This window comes from Pinus tabuliformis, chromosome 9 (genome assembly GCF_031772625.1).
Source record: "Pinus tabuliformis cultivar Carrire ecotype Pingquan chromosome 9, CPIR1, whole genome shotgun sequence".
In the NCBI taxonomy this organism is placed as follows: domain Eukaryota; kingdom Viridiplantae; phylum Streptophyta; class Pinopsida; order Pinales; family Pinaceae; genus Pinus; species Pinus tabuliformis.
In genome coordinates this window covers 1,539,015,520-1,539,032,558 of record NC_142307.1, presented here as the reverse complement: position 1 = coordinate 1,539,032,558, position 17,039 = coordinate 1,539,015,520, and the positions used below count along the sequence as shown (strand labels likewise).

The following is a 17,039-nucleotide window of genomic DNA, read 5'->3' as shown; positions in this document are numbered from 1 at the left end:
ATAAAATAAAACTCATATAATTTATATTAAATAAAAAAAATCATATAGATATACACACTGTGTATTTATGCGACATAGTGATTTGAATGGAAAATGGTATACACTCATGGTATTTATCCATCCATAGTATTCATTCATCTATGGAATTTACTCATGGTATTGTAAGTGGTATCCACCCATGATATTTATCCACCATGGTATTTATCCACCTATGGAATTTACCCATGATATTGTATGTAACATCCACCCATGGTATTCATTCACCCATGGTATTTTCCCATGGTATTGTGAGTGGCATCAACCCTTGGTATTCATCCTTCCATGGTACTTATCCACTCATGGAATTTACCCATGATATTGTAAGTGATATCCACCCATGGTATTCATTCACCCATGGTATTTATCCACTCATGGAATTTACTTAAATGATGTAGCCTTTATAGTTATTATCTATTTTCTTAATAAAATTATGTGGTTTTGTTTATTGGGTGTTCTCCTATTTTTGTTCTAGCATTTCAATTTTTCAAATCTTGGGGTCCTGACCCCAAGATCCATTTCAATCTTTTAGATCTTGGGGGCCTCCCCCCAAGATCCGGATCAGTGGTATCAAAGCAAGGTTACGATTCCATGGGAATGAGGGTTTGACACATATTTTAGTTTCAATTTTTTGCAGCAATATTCAACAAACTTCAGGCACATGCTATGACCTCCACAAAGCACTTTCTTGGGAAAAGCAGAAAGAATTCTTTTTTTTTCATTTTTTTGCAGGAATTTTGCTGGACGGCGAGTTTGCAGATCAGATCTGAAACTTTTAGTGCAAACTTTACAAAAATAAATAACATATCTAGATTCTTTTTAGCTCTGAATCGAAGTTCGGATGAGGGAGATATCGCTGATTTAAAATCAGCTCTATTGTAGAAATATTTCTGATGGAAATTCGTGGACGATGACTCTCCTATATTTTTTGCAGTTTTTGTGCAGAATTTCAGAAAAATTATTTTAGATATGAGTTCCTCTAAAAAATCACTCAATTAAAAAAAAAATGGTTGAATCGGAATTCAGATGAGGGAGATATCGTTGAATTAAAATCAACTATTTTTTTCAGAACTTTTGTGGCAGTGAGACAGTTGAAGAGTGAATCTGAGTTTCCAGAGTGTCTAAGTAGATATTTCTATCACATGGGAAGATGCAAGCTGGTCATTCTATTTCCAAAAACAGGCTATAATAAAATGTCCGAGTTATATTGACTAAATTATGCCCATTTTAAATCTGGAGCAGCATTCAGAGTGGGTTCCCTTTGGAGATGTGCCCTCTCACCCCGCTTTAGTAGGCACCTGCTTCACATTCATCAATTTCAACATAGTAGCATCCAGCTTGGGTTCTTTGGAGACATTCCCACCCACCCCAGGCTATGTTGCACTTGCTAATTCATCAACAATCAACATCATTGTTAGGGTCAACCGCACAAAATCCTTGGCATAGAAGTCCATTTGCTGGGTCACATATTGTTAGCATCACAGCTAGTCACAAGCATTACAGGGTATCTTTATCCTTGGATCTTCGTTTTTTATGGTTATGGGTCATCCACAAACCCACACTTCATCGAAGTCCATTTGCTAAGACGCACACTATTAGTATCACAGTTGGTCACAAGCATTACAGGGTATCTCTATCCTCATATCTTCGTTTGTCATGGTTAGGGGTCATCAACAAACCCACACTTTATTGAAGTCCATTTTCTAGGTCATACACTGTTAGTATCGCAGTTGATCACAAGCATTATAGGGTATCTCTCCTCGGATCTTCGTTCATCACAGTCATGGGTTAACCACACAAAACCCTTCTCTTTAGTGGCTCTTCATATTTAACAAAGGCTTCTCAGGAGAGAATTTCACGCAATGGGGACCATTGCATCTTAAGGAGACAGGAATGATCCAAATGGAAAATGGCATCCACCCATATTAATCATCCACTCATAGTATTCATTTAGCCATGGAATTTACCCATCGTATTGTAGGTGGCATCCACCCATGATATTCATCCACCCATGGAATTTACCCATGATATTGTAAGTGACATCCACCCATGGTATTTTCCCATGGTATTGTAAGTGGCATCGACCCTTGGTATTCATCCTCCCATGGTATTTATCCACTTATGGAATTACCCATGGTATTGTAAGTGACATCCACCCATGGCATTCATTCACCCATGGTATTTACCCACCCATGGAATTTACCTGTGGTATTGTGACAAAAAAAGGTTATAAGTAATAAGTCACATTTTGTAAAAGGACAGATTGTCTGCCACAATGTAGCCTTTATAGTTATTATCTATTTTAATAAAAAAAATTCTTTGTGGTTTTGTTTATTGGGTGTTCTCCTCTTTTTCTTCTGGCATTTCAAATTTTCAGATCTTGGGGGCCTCCCCCCCAAGATCCATTTCAATATTTTAGATCTTGAGGGCCTCACCCCATGATCTAGATCACATAGAGTTGATTCTAAACATTAGTAATATAATCTATGAGTGCCTACGTATGCCCTTTTGGCAAACACAAGTGAATTGAGGGATTTGAACCTAAAACCTCCTAGCACATAACAATTCATTTTTACAGCCATCTATCCCATAAAATCTCATATCTGAATCATATATATTTTTTTTAGACTGTAACGGTTATTGGAATTAGGGCGGCAAACCAGCTGTCGCGTGCTTGAACATTACAACAGATTCTGAATTGACAGTGCTAATACACAACAACGTATCTCTCTATTGAACCAGATCCAGGTGAGATCAATCCTCGGATTGCCAGATGACAGAGTTGCGTTACGCCCAGCTCTTTTTTCTTGCTCAGGCATGAAATGATGGTTGTCATTCATGAATACAGGGTCCGCGATAACCTTTCCTTGAGCCTTCTTCCTACCGGTCCTTCTGCATCCCTGTTCCTTAATCATCACAACTGAATTCTACGTCCGAACCTGGACACCAGCGGGAGGCGCTAACCATAGTAGAAATCCATCAGTATGGTCTGAAATGGAGCCTTCATCTTTAATTTCGTTTCTGGGTGGAAGACTTGAAATCTGAATGACTTCTTTAGTCCAAATAATACCCTGTTACCCGGTCTTTGCTTTTTAGATAGGAGCAGGCTTTCTGAACAGAATGAGACCACTGACACTGAAAGCTAGGCGATGAGGATTAAATGGGGCAAATCGAATACAGTGGATTAAGGAATGATGCAGTCTTCCTCGTCGGAGTTGACTAATAGGGATCTTCTGTCTCGCATGGAGCCCAAGTTGGCTTTTAGGTCCGCTTGATCATTCAGATGCCTCAGAATGTAAAAGAAATTTATTTTCAGGAACAGAGGTAGGATAAGCTTGATTTTCTTGAAAATGGAGGCTAAGAGGATCTGAGAGGGGATTGTGTTGAGATTCAGTGCTTGAATGATTAGCCTGGAGTCTCCAAAGACTGACAGCTTCAAGATGTTCCTTTTGAGAGCTAGATTGAGCCCTTGCCACAGAGCCAGAGCCTCAGCTCTGTTGTTGGATTCGATGCCCAGTCCCCATTGATATCGGAGCTCAGTGGAACCATCCGGTTTCAGAAGAACCCCACCTCCTCCCGCAGCCCCGGGGTTGCCCTTAGAGGCCCCATCGAAGAAGAGGCAATGTTCCTCCAGGACAGAGCGCCATTTAATAAACATCTGTTCTTCCAGGCGGATTTCCCAATTCGCATGGGGGATTGCAAGGGACAGTGGCTTGGTGTCATAGTGTGGGACCAGATCTTTGAGCCATATCTCCTCCTCGCTGTCCAGATCAGCTTCATTTTTTATTGCCTGTTTGGTGCCCAGAGTTTCTCCCAGTAAAGCTTGGATTTTAGTTATGATTTTGCCCGGTGTACATTTCTCATCCCTGAAAATTCTATTGTTCCTCTCCAACCACAGCTTCCAGCAAGTAAATTTAGGTATCCACATCCAGGCTGTTTTGAGGAGGCTTTTTTTTGAGAGATCAAACGGAGTTAAGGAGGCCCAGTTGTGAAGCAGGGTGTTAATATTACCAGGGATCTCGACTTTGTCAGCTCCTGTTCTCAGGACTCCCCTCCAGACAACACGGGCAAAGGGGCATAGCAATAACAGATGATTAGCGGACTCTTCCTCGGACATACACAGCGGACATCTGGAAGGTCCTTCCATTCCACGTTTTCTCAAGATATCTCTAGTGAGAATGCTGTTGTGGGCTAGCGTCCAGGAGAAGAAGTCGATTTTGGGTAGCGAGGGGAAGGCCCAGATGAATTTCCATTGAGTTGGATCAGGGGGAACATTAGGGATCGTTTTCCTGCTTTTGTAACCTTCAGCAACTGTGTATTTGCCTGAGAGGGAGCCCCACCCTCTTTTGTCTTTGGCTGATGCTTTAATTGGGGATTTCCCTTGAAGCTTGTCTAACAGAATCTTGGCTTCAACCTGCAGTTGTTGGGGAACCTCTCCCAAATTCCAACTAGCCCACCGACTTCCAGCATCCTCCGTCCATGTTGAGATGTCCCACAGGGTGTTCAGATTGTTTGACTGTAGCCATATTTTAATGTTTGTCAGGCCGTCTACCTGGTTTAAATACTGATCACCAAGGATTGGATCATCCCAAATTCTGATATTTTTTCCATTACCTGGAATCCAGTATAGATTTTGACTGAAGTGCTCCATAGCTGATAGGAAAAGTTTGAAAATCGAAGAGCCTTTACGTGTTTTTGGAGGCTGGTCCAAGCATCTCAGCCGCTGTCCCTTGAAATATTTTTTCCACAGCACTTTCTTGCTCCAGCTAGTCTTCCCATCAACAATGCTCCATAGTATTTTGGAGCCCAGGGAGAGATTCTAGGCTCCCAGATCTCTTAAGTGAAGGCCTCCTTCCAGAGTTGGCTTTTTAAAAGTATCCCATCTGACTAAATGAAGTCTTTTTTCATTGTTTTTCCCCCCTTCCCAGAGGAATCTTCGCAGCAGACTGTCTAATTTACTGAGGAAAGTTTTGGGAGCAAGCAGAATGGAGTTATGGTAAAGCGGCATACTTGCGAGCACTGATTTCATCAGGATAATCTTCCCCGCATTGTTCAGCCAGGTGGCTCCCCAAGCTTGGATTCTGAGTTTTATTTTGTCAAGCATTGGCATCCAGTGGGCCACTTTAGGAATGGATTTGAAGATTGGGATCCCCAGGTATTTGAAAAACTCCCAGGTCTGAATTCCTTTCATTTCTAGAAGCCTGGCTATATCAGCAAGATCCTTGACCGAGCAGTTCCAGCTGTAGATGGTGCTTTTTAGATAGTTTATCTTGCTGCCCGAGACCTCCTTGTAGATATCCAGCTCCTTCTTAAAGGATCTTGCAGAATTTATGCTCGCTCCTCCAAGCAGAAGGGTATCATCGGCGAATTGGGCATGGTTAATATCTTTAATGTTGGGAACCATTCTGAGTCCAGGCAGAGATTGGATTTGTTGACAGCAGTTTAGTTGAAAACTGAGCACCGAGGCTTGAATGGCGTAGAGAAGCGGGGAGAGCGGGCAACCTTGTCTTAAACCCCTTGAGGCATTGAAGAACTTGGTTGACCGGCCATTTACTAGAGGCGCTATCCAAGGGAAGGCAATGCAGGCTTTCACCCAATTGATGAAGGTTGAAGAGAAGCCCAGTTTCTCCATAACAGCATAGAGGAAATCATGTCTCACCCTGTCAAAGGCGTTAGCCAGATCGAGCTTTATCACCATTCCTTTCTCTTTTCGCTGGCAACTTGAATGAACTGCTTCTTGCACCAGCACAATATTGTCCAGAATCTTTCTCCCTTTGATGAAGCCACCTTGGTTTTCCGGAATGATGTCCGGCAGCACGTTCTTGAGACGATTGGCTATTAATTTGGTGATCATCTTATAGCTTGTATTACATAGTGAAATAGGCCTGAATCTGCCAAAGTCAGTGGCTCCTTTCTCCTTCGGTATCAGGGCAAGGAAGGCCGAATTGGTGTTGCCTCCAATTTTGATACATGATTGTGATTTCTTGACCATTCTTAAGAGATCTTTGTTAATTATAGGCCAGCATGTCTGATAAAATCTGGCATTGAACCCGTCTGTCCCAGGAGCTTTATCCGGCTCCATGCAGTCCAATGCCTTCTTGAGCTCCTCCATGCTGATCGGAGCGGTAAGCATAGAGTTAACAGAGTCTTGAACACAATGAGGGATTAGGTCGAAGGGATGGGCTTGGAGGTCTAGAGGAGGGTTATCTGGAGCCGTGAACAGCTCTTTGTAAAAGATGAAGGCAACTCTTTTGATGCCTTCAGGATCTTTGATCATGGCATCTTGGGACCGAATTTCTGAAATAGTTTTAAATTGCTTGCGGGCTTCGGTTTGCTTATGGAAGAAACTGGTATTTTTGTCGCCGGCTTGTAACCATAGATTTCTGGATTTTTGCCTCCAATATTCCTCTTCATCTCTGCTGGCTCTATGGAGAATTTTTTGCAGTTCAATTTCTCTTTGCATCAGACTTTAAGAAGCAACAGAATTCTCCATTGCAGATTGGTGGGCAGCAAGGTTTTCTAAGGATTCTTTTCTCTTGGCAGCAGGTGTTTTCAGAGTTTTGGCCCACTCCTTGAGTCTTCTTTTAAGGCCCCTCAACTTTTCTTCCCATACGTAGGATGGGGACCCCGCCTGTTCCAAGCTTCTGAAACCATTTCATGAAACCCTTCTTGCTGGATCCACATAGGACTAAATCTAAAGGGTATTGACCCAAGGTTTCCATCAAGGGATAGCTCAAGGCTAATAGGTTTGTGATCAGATGTGCAATTTGGAAGGATTTTAGAGGAGACTGAAAGACCACAAGTAAGAAAAGAGGATTGGACAAGGAATCTGTCCAAAGGAGCGGCTATATGATTAGGCCCTAGTCTTTTGTTAGACCAGGTGAATTTCCCTGTAGTGGGCTTGATATCTTCAAGATCCCAGTCTAACATTATTTCTTCCACCCATTCTCTAGCTGGGTCCCGAACTGGGGAACCTTCCTTTTTCTCGTCAGTGGCTAGAGTGACATTCAGATCACCTGCAATAATGATATTTTCTAGATTGTGCAATAATAAAAAGGACTGAATCGAGTTCCAGCAAAGTTTTTTCTCCGTTGGAAGGACCGGAGCGTAAATATTGAACATACTTACTTGCTGACCAGAGTCTTTGTGAAGGAGCTGAGTGAAGATCCAGTGAGAACAGTTTTCTTCTTGAATCAACTCATATTTGGAACTGTCCCAAAAGGAGGCAAGTCCGCCAGAGGCGCCCTTGGCACTTACTGCGCTTCCGGGACCTTTACGCCAAAATGTCTTGCTAGTTTGGAGGAGAAGTTTATCCTCCATCTTTGTCTCCTGGATAAGAAGGATTTCAGGCGAATGGATCCTGACAATATCTTTCAGGGCTTCTTCTTTCAGTTTGCTGCCTAACCCTCTGCAGTTCCAGGAGACGTACTTCATTATTTACTGGTTTGGAAGGAGGTGGCTCCTTTTGGAGCCTTGCTCTGCTTTCGTCCGGATCTTGTGTTCATCATTCCTTTGAGGGTTTTCTGGGATCCTTGCAGGACGTCCAGATAAGTTTTCTCCTCTCTCTGTTTCTTCTTAGATTTCCGGCCCCTAGCCGACTTGATAGGGGTTATTTGAGAGCCATCTGATTCGGTGTCTCTTTCTTCTGACTCTTCACCCGATTCAGAAGCTAAGCTAATATGTTCCTCTGCTCCTTCGTTTCCCCTTTGATCTGCAGTAGGTGGAGGAGCGGTTGGGCTTTCTTCGTTTTTTTTCAGATTGTTCGGTTGATCTTCCGTTTCTTCGTGACTCTCTGTTACAAGCGCCTTTTCACCTGATGGGGTGCCTTCTTTTGTGATTGGGTTGGTCTGAGAGGTGGGCTGGGATTCCCCCATTTTTCCAGATTTTGTATGATCAATAGACTTTGAGACTGCTTTGCCTTTTTTTATCTCTTTCCATCCTTCTTCTTCCACCTTGTCCTTTGATGGTGCTTTAGGGCAGTTTCGTTGGAAGTGGCCATGCTCGTGACAGATTCTGCACTTAAATGGCAGTTGCTCGTAGTCCAGTTTCTGGTAGTGGTGCCAATCTCCAACTGATAGCTTAACGGCTTCCGGGAGACCAGCTTCCAAGTCGACTTCCACGCATATTCTTGCGCAGGTGTATTGACCTCTGTTATCTGCTTTGTCTATGAATCGACCCAGCCCGTTTCCAATTTTTTGAAGGGATTGATAGCTCCAGCAATGTATTGGCAGATTTGGGAGCCGGACCCAAACAGGAACCTCTTTTGGAACATCGACTGAGGGGTCGAAGTCTGGGGTCCATTTGTTCAGGAAGAGGCCTTGATTCCCCATGAAATACGGACCGTTTCTGAACACCAGATCCCGATCCTCCTTGGTAGTGAATTCGAAAATGAAGAAACCTCTACCGACAGGATAGCTGATCACACTGTTTGAAAGTAAGGGCCTCCAATTTCGTTGGACCCATTCATCTGTTGATTTTGCTGTAGGCCATCTACCCATAAATTTCCCGACCAGCCCTCTGTCAGCCAAGGCGAGAGCAATTTTGATCGGCTGTTCTTCTGGCAGATCGATTTCAGGTATTTCTTCGAGTTTTTTAATAAATGTTGGGACCTCAGGCGGGGGTCGTTTCCTTCCTTTCTGAGACAGCAGTTTCCGGAATGCATCTGCTGAAGAGGTTGGCGGGGGGGGAGAAGCCTCTCCGCCCCCAGGAGCTCCCATGGCGGCGTCGGTTCAGAGCGCTGCTTGACCTAGCCGCAGAGAGGAGCGCGCGCGAGCTTCCCACGGTTTAGAATTATATTCTGAATCATATATTAAAATTACAGCATTTTTCTATTTCTCTTTTCACCTTTAATTTAATTTAATAAACTATAATGAAATTTTTACAACTTACTTATGATGAATGGTGTAACGCACTCACCTAGTAACGTAAATTTTTACAACAATACTCACCTAGAAGATACAAAAAATACTTATCATAAATGCAAAGAAGATAAATAAACAATTTGACTTTATGTTAAATTGAAAAATTAATTCCCGGATGGGGTGTAAACTCCACTGGGAATTTATGATGAATGGTGTAACAAGATCCCAATTATCCATTTTCAGACATTGCGTGGCACGAAACGGTATGTGGGCTCGAGTGGATAACCTTACGTTTTCTCAATTTAAATGCATGGTTGCAACACAAATAGGGCAGTGGAGGTTCGTGTTGTAGTACAGTGGAGATGATGTGACCTCCTCACCTCACTGTCTCTAGTTTGTTGGTGAAGTAAGTTATGTGGGATTGGGATTGGTTATCCTCTGCTTTGTCGCTGTCAATAGCATATCTTGTTGTCTTTGGTTTGTCGATGAAGATATTTCTATGAGATTGGGAGGGATTTTCCTTTGCAGCATTGCCAATGGTATGATTTTTCACTCTTGTGACATGGAATCATCTTTGTCAGGGGGATTAGTTATATTAATCATTGAATTGAACCAATATTCTTCATGTTATTCCTGCACACTACAAAGCTAGGGTCGGCCATCAAACTAGTGGTTGTTCTTTCCAACAACTTGACCCTCCAGGATCACGGCTCTGCAAGTATCTCATTTTCTTTCCCAATATTGGTATCTGGTTGTTGGTACCCTAATAACTTCTCGATTTGGTACTAGTACGAAGGTTTTCTTTTTTTCTTAAAGGTACAAGATTTGTTTCAAATAATGTGTTGCTCCCTCTTCAACAAGTCTAGGTTAACTCTTACTTTGTGATATTGGGTTTTTGTACTCGCAATTAGGAAATCTCTTTGTTTAATTACATTTTAAAACATTGTGTCATTGCTTCTGTTAGTCATATCTTATGAGAATGTTTTAGTGGGTTGTTTGAGTCTGTGGAATCTTAGTGTGGTGCAAAGTGAGTGGGGTTCTCTAAGTATTAACATGGTTGTGCCCTTGGTGTGTCATGAATTCTCTATCTCCTTTGATTTTGTGCTCCATCAGTGGCATTGGGGGAATGACTTGTTTGTGTCTTGTTTTTCCAGTTAAGGTCTAGTGTGTTACTGCTCAGTTTGTTTAGTCAGCAGTGGTCCTCTGTTTGGTTATCAAAATTTCTCTCTCCTTCTACCTACCATGCATCCTCTTCAAAGAAAGATTAATCGAATAGGAGGAGCTAGCAATGTTGACCCTCATCATCATAGGTTCTTTGCTCGGGAATTTATTGCATCCTATTTTAACTTAGTCCCACTCAAAATTTGAAGGGAAATTTATCAATTGGAGTCGCAGGAGTTTAGGGAACGCCCTTACTTCTCCGATTCAGAAATTGGAGTCAAAGGTCTCAAATGGCTTCAAGACTCTGGAAAGTTCAGGAAAAGGAGATTGTATTTTCTGCACTCTCTCAGTTCACCAACAATTGGACACTCTTTTTTGCATGGTTTTAAGAGATAGACAAGTGGATAATTACAAACTCTTTGTGGGATAGGAGGACATTAAGCACCTTCTAAGGAATATACATTACTGCCTTGATGATATTGATTCACATCTGAGTAAGATGGAAAGTTATGCGGTGTTAGACTTAGCCTCAAGGGACCAAACTAATCCTCCCGGAGGCACTATTGACCCTTTTGTTGACAATCCTCTAAATTTCATAGTGATTTCTTCGGATTAAGGACGGTGCCTGCCTTTGAATTCTTTGTTTTTATTCATATGTCTCACTGGCTTATGTTGTTTCTCAAGGTTCTCCCGGCTTTGAATTTTGGTGTTGTTACTTTGGGATGGCACTTTGTTGGTCCTGAAAGCTTTTTTACTACATGTTCTAAGGTTGTGGTTGTTGCAACACATTCTATGGTTTACGGGGTAGGAATTGGATAAGTCGCTCTATCCCTTATTATTGGTGGCATGAAGTAAGGGCTCAAGGATTCATGGTGGAATCATCTGCAAATTTCCTCTTTGAAGTTTGACATTGAAAAACTAGGTGATGGAGCTTTTGGATATTAAATTCATATATTGTTGTTATCTTTGTATATGGCTTATATTGACACTTTGGTGTTGTTACGTGGCCTTGTGTTTTTGGATGGCCTAGTTCAAGACTCTTTCCTTACACATTGTTCCGATCTTTAGCTTTGTTGCTTCAGTTTGTGGGTAGCCAACACTGTGGCTTTTTTAGTGCTATTTCTTACTATAGTTTTGGAAGATATCTTTAGTTCAATGCTACTATCTCTTGCAATGCTTGCATATTTTCCTTCAATGTAATATATTTTATATTATATTAATGAAAATCCTTAGTACCCATTTACAAAAAATTAAACAAAAAACGTTGAAAAAAAAATTGAGGCAAAACCTTTTGAAAAGAAAGAGGGTGGAAATACATTGGAAAATACCCACTTTTTTTTGTTTTAAAGTTATTTTTCTTTTTAAAATTCTTATCAAAGTTTTAATATAAATATTTTTTTAATTTTTAATATATTATATAAGATTAACTTTAATATAATATTAAATTTTATATATTATAATATATATTAATATATTAGGATTTTTTTTTAACAGGTGGTTCACAAACATTGAGTGGTCATTACATCCACAGAAAATATGGGCAAATCAACCCTGAAAGGAATCTTTTAAAGCCCGTCAGATAGACTAGTAGGGCCTAACCCCAAGGGCGTTGAAGAGATTTTCCCTGTGACCTCTCAATCAGTGAGGTACTTAACAATGGGGACTCGACCAGTTGAGCTAACCCTTGGGAATCTTTTAATATATTAGGGTATATTAATATCCACGTATATTATATATTAATATATAAGGATAAAGAGTTTTAATACAATATTACATATAATATAATATTATATTATATAATAGATAAGTATGGATATTAATATTATATTATATAATAAAGAGAGAGAGATGTCATTACAAGGGAGAGATGGAGTGAGAGTGATGGAAAGAGGAGAGCAGGAGGGAAGAGAGTGAAGGGGAGAGAGAGTGTGTGTGTATGTTTGGGGGGTGAGATAGAGAGACAAAGGGAGACAAAGATATATATGGAAGAGGGGGAGAGGGAATAAGAGAGATAAACAAAAGGAGGGAGGGATAGATAGATAGATATGGAGAGAGAGAACAAATGTGTTTGGGGGTGAGATAAAGAGACAAATAAAGAGAGATGGAGAGAGATATAAATATAGATAATGGGGGAAGAGAGAGGGAATAAGAGATATAAAGAGAGGCAGGGAGAGAAGCTCTTTCATCTTATGAATAATTTGTTTTCTCACTAAACTAGATGCATTGATTTCAGTATAGATGTTGATTCCTAATCCTATTTGATTGATGAGGGAGGGAGAGAAGAAGAAAGATATAGAGAGATAAAGGTGGAGAGAGAGAAGGAGTTGCAAGGGAGATATGGAAAGAGAGAGTGAGGGAGAGAGGAGAGAAAGAGGGAAGAGAGAGGGAAAGAGAGATGGAGAGAAGGGGAAGAGAAATAGAGTGAGGGGAAGAAAGAGAGAGGGAGAGGAAGAGGGACAGAGGGAGAGGAAGAGGGACAGAGGGAGAGAAAGAGATAGATATGAAGAGAAAGTGTGTATGTTTGGGGGGTGAGATAGAGAGATGGAGGGAGATAGAGATATAGATAGAGAGATAGAGAGGGAATACGAGAGAGAAAAATAGAAAGAGGGAGGGAAGGAGAGATAGACAGATATGGAGAGAGAGAGTGTGTGTGTTTGGGGGGCTGAGATAGAGAAACAAATAAGGACAGATGGAGGGAAATATATATATAGACGGGGGGGGAGAAAGTGGTAAATTTCAGTGTAGTTATTGATTTCTAATCCTATTTGATTAGTTGCACTAGATGAATTTATTTCAGTATAGTTGTGATTTCTAATCATATTTGATTCCTTGCACTAGATGCATTGATTTCCATGAAAGTGTTGATTTCTAATCCTATTTGATTGCTTGCACTAGATGTATTTATTTTAGTGTAGTTGTTGATTTTAATCTTATTCGATTGCTTGCACTGGATGCATTGATTTTATTGTAGATGTTAATTACTGATTTGATGTAACTAGATGTATAATGTACATTGATTTCAAATTAATTAGATTAGTAGTGTGCATTGATTTCAATGTAAGCACAAAAAAATATTGACAACGTGCATTGATTTCTGTGTTAAAAAAATTCAACCATAAATAAAAGACTTGATTTTTCATCTTATCTTATATGTTTGCTTCTTGAAAATGTAAACTAGATGTATTTGACTACATTCTTATTTTCCCATTTTCCATCATTCAACATTGCCAGTCACTTTGCATTCAAACGAGGTAAGAGAAAATAAATACAATTGAAAATTACTTGGGGCTTAACACTCCATACATCACAATGATTGGATATGGAGAAATGGAGAGCACGAGAGACAAGGTACGATGTTTACTACAATAGCATGAGTTATAGATTTGAATGGTCTATGATTTCAACCACTCTTTTCATATGATCAATATGAAAAGATGGAAAAACTAATAGGTGTGACACTAAGAACAATAGAAGGAAATATTTTGGCATTGATCACAATGAAGGCTATTTGTAATAGACTACATTCTTATTATTCACATTTTATATCATTCAACATTGTTACATTGTCACTTTCTATTCAATTTTTTATTTAATCAATACTCATTATTCAAGTTATTAATAATCTGTATCATCTCAAAAAACTAAGGTAACTAGGGAAATTTAAAATTAAAATGACTAGATTAATATTAGAAATATCTAACATATTTAAAATGATGAGAAGAATTATATGATCCACATATTTTCTATGGTTGTGCACAAATGAAACTAACTTATATCCATCTTCACCCCAAATCTATCAAGCGCTGAGAGGGATCAAATTTCTTGAGACGCAAATCTTTCCTCAAGTTTTGCACTTAAAAAAGAGGTTTGCACCTCAAGAGATTTGATCCCTCTCGGCACTTGATAGATCCGGGGTTAAAAATGATCTAAGCTGGTGTAAACAGTAAAACACTAATTTCATGATACATCACACATCACCAAAATAAAAATAAAAAAAATAAAATTTAACTACTTTATAACTTTATTTTAAATTATTATTAATTGTAAAAATTTTCAATCATTATTATACTAGTGTGTTCATATAAATTAAATAATATGGTCATCAAAATACTTATCTCATAATACATCCAACATTGCAAAATTAAAAACAAAACATAAAATTTAACTAAATTATAACTTTATTTTGATTTATTATTATTATTATTTAAATATATGTACATTTAAAAAAAAATGTAACATGATTTTTAATTATGGCAATTCTAAACTTTCTTTATTATAATTCCATGGGCTAATATCATAGCTTATTAATACCACATGTCTAAAAAATCATAAGTTATGTTCATATAATTTTTAATTTAATTAATCAATTTATTTAAAAGAGAAAATGAACATTATTGATTTTCAATAAATCTCAACCTTTAATGTGTGATTATTATTAATTTTTTAACAAAACATTTATTTTTATATCATAAATTCTGGATTACATGGCCAACACCATTTACATTAGATAATACAAAACATAACTTTGTGATCTCAACAACTTCGATATTCCAATAGATTTAGAGCAGGGTCTTGTTGCCTCTATGGGCTCTTTGAAAAATAATTCTACACTGAAATCTTCCATATGACCAAAAAAATTGACCCAATGAAAAAATAAAGTTGCAGTACATGAATTAACTAAAATTTAGGCATACTTAGAGGGCCTACCTTCATTTTGACCTAATGAAAAAAAAACTTGCAGTATATGAATTAACTAAAATTTAGGCATACTTAGAGGGCCCACCTTCATTTTGACCCAATGAAAAAATAAACTTGCAATACCAGAATTAACTAAAATTTAGGCATACTTAGAGGGCCCACCTTCATTCTTCTCTGCCCAGAAGATAAATTTCCCTTTATTCGCTCCTTCATTAGTTGCGCCTTCACTAGACGTGTCTTGTGGCTCCTTCGTGCCAAGAACTAATTTCCCTGGCAAAAAATCATTAACCTTTGCAACTAACCCATCGTTGATGAGCTCTTCACTACGAGTCATCAATTCTTCCTTAAGCTTAACTAACTTCCTTTCAACAATCATCTTCAAGCTTTCAAACTTGGCTTCCATTAGGACCGCTTTCGCCTCCTTGTTGTTCTCCAATAGCACAATGCTGTGAGTCAAGAGATATAATCGACCCATTAACAACTTAAAGAGAAACTTTGTCGCCTTATTCCACCTCACGGCTTTGTCCTCTAAGGACTACATACCTTCTGATGCCATCGTCACACAACTTAACAACGTACCAAAGTGAGAGAAACACTAGGAGAAAATAAGAAAAGATGACCAAATTCCCGAAGTAATCATATATAGACCCCCATCGTCTAGACTCCCACCATCACTCTCCTCTACCTCCATAAAAAGTGTATCTACTTTAATCTCCATGACAATCTCAGCCCTGTCCTTCGTAAGAATCTAGACCAACATTCCATGTGAATTAATAGAGGCCTATGGGAAGTATCATTAGAAAAATTTTGAGGTTTAAAATGGGCCTCCTAAGGAATATTATAAAATAATATTGGAAATAAAAAAATAAGATTAGATCACCTCATTAAGTTTTGGAGGGAAAAAAGAAAAAAATACTTTTTCAACTCGTATTTTCAACTTATCTCCCTACGATTTTACTCAAATTTCATGCAGGAGCACTCTTTGGATGCAAAATTTAATTTTCATCCAAAAAGTACCCATGATGCACACTTTTGATGGACCCTACTACACAAAAAATGTGAAATACATGAAAAAACATGATTGCAATCACGTTTTTTTTCATATATTTCAAATTTTTTTTGTCTAGTAAGGTCCATTGAAAGTATGCGACATGGGAAATTCTTGGATGAAAAAATAAATTCTGCCTCCAAACGAGTGCTACCTATTGAAATTTGAGTAAAACCGTATGGAGATAGGTTGAAAAAAATAGTTTTTTAATTTTTTATCTTTCTACCTTTTTACTTCAAAAATGGTGAATCATCCTCCATGGCTGACATCATTATATTGAATCCTATTGGTTCTTGAAAGGTTGATTTATGTTGTAACTTTTTGTTTTGAGGCCCAATTTCGACCTCAAAATTTCTCTAATGGACATTCGACCTTGATGCATTAATACCTTCCTATGGGAACTCACATCTGAGAGTTTGATGCCTTCCAATTGTTCATCAATCTATATGAAATGTGCTTGGAAAAAAGAGAAAAGTTCCCAAGATTACCACATACTCGATTGGGGTCTCCAAGTGGGTTCTCATTAAACATTTGTGCTAGCTCATTATGCATGTGAGAATTTAATACCCAGAGATGTTCCAGGTTGTCGTTGTCCTTGATGGTGCTTTGATTCATGATCGTGATCATTAGATTATGACACAGAGATGTGGCCCTTATTAATTCCATTTACTTTCACCATTTCCTTACTCCAGTCCTTGGTTGACCAAACCATCATCCACTCCTCTATTGGTCACTCCTCAATTGCTTGTTTAAGTGTCTTAGGACATGAAAGCACAAGAATTCTTTGAAAATTTTCAATTGGAGGATTATTCTTCTCATTACAGGAGGTAATGTAGAATAAACTATTGAATAGGACTTTGATAACATTATAATTACAATCATAGGACCCCAAGAATTTTGAGCTTCCTTACAACCTTGTTTTTAGTGAGATCTAAGTCTTTCCACAATGTTAGGCATTTATCCTTGTTGTTTGTGGTTGTGTCTAATGTTTGATTATTACTAAGAATATTCTTGAATATTCTGTAGAGGCTAAATCACTATCATCCACATAATAATTATTGACAATTAAATTAAAATTATGAAAAACCCTATTCCAAAATACACAGATGACATATATATATATATATATATATATATATATATATATATATATATATATATATATATATATATATATATATATATATATATAATGATATGAATTTTAATAATTTTTTTATTTTAATTTATAAGTA

At 38.5% G+C, this 17,039-nt stretch overlaps 1 protein-coding gene across 1 annotated transcript; it reads right to left on the bottom strand.

The window, feature by feature from the left end:
• Positions 1-6,630: 6,630 nt before the first annotated feature.
• On the bottom strand, positions 6,631-7,470 carry LOC149154490 (uncharacterized). Its single transcript, XM_089444156.1, has one exon. It carries the CDS (start codon positions 7,468-7,470, stop codon positions 6,631-6,633), a length of 840 nt encoding a protein of 279 aa, XP_089300282.1.
• Between the last annotated feature and the right edge of the window lie 9,569 nt (positions 7,471-17,039).

Bases quoted from the DNA above. Each gene is read 5' to 3' on its own strand.
- LOC149154490 (XM_089444156.1), bottom strand. From the start codon at position 7,470: ATGAAGTACGTCTCCTGGAACTGCAGAGGGTTAGGCAGCAAACTGAAA.